Here is a 2287-nt window from a genome sequence, read left to right as displayed (position 1 = left end):
GTGCATCCGATGGGCGTAATTTTGAAACTACATTCAAAATTCAAGGCCAGGTGTACCATAAAATCGGATCACTGATGCCAATGCCTGATAACAATCCGAAATTAGACAGAAGACATCTTGCACCGAATTAGACACATAAATCAATGCCAAATTAGAGATTATACACCAGAGATGTAAAATGAAGCATTGGTCTTGATCGAGGATTTATGTGTTCTTATTTCAAATTTACCACTTAATCATTATGGTATGCCATCACCTAATCGTCCAGCCACCGACTTAGTCAATACCGATTTACAACGAGAAAATCAATATGACCATGGAAGTTTAGCAACAATTATCATGAACAGTGAACCATTACTGACAGCAGAACAAAAAATTATTTATAAACGGATTATGCTGGCTGTTGCTGCTGAACAAGGCGGTTTTTTTTTCTTGGATGCACCCGGTGGAACCGGTAAGACATTTTTAATGTCGTTGATTCTTGCCAAAATACGGTCGCAACAAAAAATCGCATTAGCTGTAGCAACGTCAGGCATTGCGGCTACTTTAGGATGGTGGGCGAACAGCACATTCAACATTCAAGCTGCCATTGGACGTTCATAATAAACCAGATGCAATGTGTAACATCAAAAAGAATAGTGGAATAGCTGCAGTGTTGCGGAAGAGTTCTATAATAATTTGGGATGAGTGCACAAAGGCACACAAATATTCACTTGAAGCACTAAACAGAACTATGCAAGATTAAAACAGCAATAATAAACTTTACGGTGGTGCTATCTTACTTTTGTCTGGTGACTTCCGGCAGACCTTACCGGTTATACCTCGCTCTACTTTCGCGGACAATTTTTGCACTGTTGTTCAGGATAAAAATGATTTGATTCAAAGTATTTTCCCGGATATACAGAATAATTATTTGAATCATGAATGGCTTAGTCAACGGGCGATTTTGGCAGCCAAAAACGTTGATGTTGACGAAATTAACTTCCAGATACAACAGTTGTTACCAGGCGATCTGATGTCATTTAAATCAATCGATACTGTTGTTGACGAAAATGAAAGTGTAAATTTTCCGAATGAATTTTTAAATTCATTAGATATCCCTGGAATGCCACCACATAATCTTCGATTAAATATTGGTTCCCCTATTATTCTCCTCCGTAATTTGAAGCCACCTCAATTATGTAACGGTACGCGTTTGGTCATCAAAAAGATTACCGGAAACATTCTTGAAGCAACCATTTTGTCTGGGAAGTTTAAAGGAAAAGTGGTCCTGCTGCCACGTATTCCGATGATACCATCAGATTCTACCATACCCTTCAAAAGGCTGCAGTTTCCAATTCGTTTAGCTTTCGCCATGTCTATAAATAAATCTCAAGGTCAAACAATATCCATTTGTGGTTTAGATTTGGAAAATCCATGTTTTTCTCACTATATGTTGCGTGTTCACGTGTTGGGAAACTGTCGAATCTATTTGTGTTAGCTAAAGACAGGTTAACCAAAAGCATTGTGCACCGATTGGTGTTAAATTAAATAGAAAAATTAAAAGTATTTATAATTTAAAAAATTAGATATTAACGTTTAAAAGTTTAAGACTGTCAGCTTAATATCAAGTGTAAGAACATTTAGCCACAGCAACGCGTGGCCGGGTCAGCTAGTATTAATATAAATTATAATTAACTAATAAAAATTTAATGATAATTCATTTAACCTGCATACAATTTTATATCCAAACATGATAAATTATTTCAATTTAACATTATATTCAATGATAGTGATATTAATATAATTATGCATTATCATTTTCAAACTTAATTTTAATATATTAAGAACTGAATAATAAATGTTTAACAATTATTGTTAAGAGTATCATTCATGAAAATAGAATAACAACATTTTTGTATTTACATTATTTTTTTCAAATTATAAATTTATAAACAGAAACTATAAGATACAAATATTGTAGTAAGTATATAATTATTTAACGAAAATACATAAACTTAAACTTAAAAATCCTTATGTTACATTGGGATTCGTGACAAGTCAAAATTTAACTAATTTTTTTGGTTGATATTTATATAGAATACGATATTCAAGCTCCCCAAGTTAAAAATTAAATAATATGTAAATGTGTCAAAAATCACTATAACATTCCAAAAAAAAAAAAAAATTATTCTATTTATAGAATGTAAAAAGTAAAAACCTTTTTGTTGTAGGTAGTAATAACATATTTATTATTTTTTTATTTGCAGACGTTGAATATAGTAATGTCATATTATCATATTATACA

At 32.1% G+C, this 2287-nt stretch overlaps 2 protein-coding genes across 2 annotated transcripts; both read left to right on the top strand.

The window, feature by feature from the left end:
* Window positions 1–246: 246 nt before the first annotated feature.
* Window positions 247–603, top strand: LOC112603133. The gene has a single exon (XM_025351563.1). The coding sequence runs from the start codon at window positions 247–249 to the stop codon at window positions 601–603; it is 357 nt and encodes a 118-aa protein (XP_025207348.1).
* Window positions 604–1015: 412 nt separating this feature from the next.
* LOC112603132 lies at window positions 1016–1480 on the top strand. The gene has a single exon (XM_025351562.1). The coding sequence runs from the start codon at window positions 1016–1018 to the stop codon at window positions 1478–1480; it is 465 nt and encodes a 154-aa protein (XP_025207347.1).
* Window positions 1481–2287: the final 807 nt, after the last annotated feature.

The sequence above is a fragment of the Melanaphis sacchari genome, unplaced genomic scaffold (assembly GCF_002803265.2).
Source record: "Melanaphis sacchari strain LSU unplaced genomic scaffold, SCAv2.0 Contig97_pilon_pilon, whole genome shotgun sequence".
In the NCBI taxonomy this organism is placed as follows: Eukaryota; Metazoa; Arthropoda; class Insecta; order Hemiptera; family Aphididae; genus Melanaphis; species Melanaphis sacchari.
This window is presented reverse-complemented; position numbering and strand designations above follow the sequence as displayed.

Bases quoted from the DNA above. Each gene is read 5' to 3' on its own strand.
- LOC112603133 (XM_025351563.1), top strand. From the start codon at position 247: ATGCCATCACCTAATCGTCCAGCCACCGACTTAGTCAATACCGATTTA.
- LOC112603132 (XM_025351562.1), top strand. From the start codon at position 1,016: ATGTCATTTAAATCAATCGATACTGTTGTTGACGAAAATGAAAGTGTA.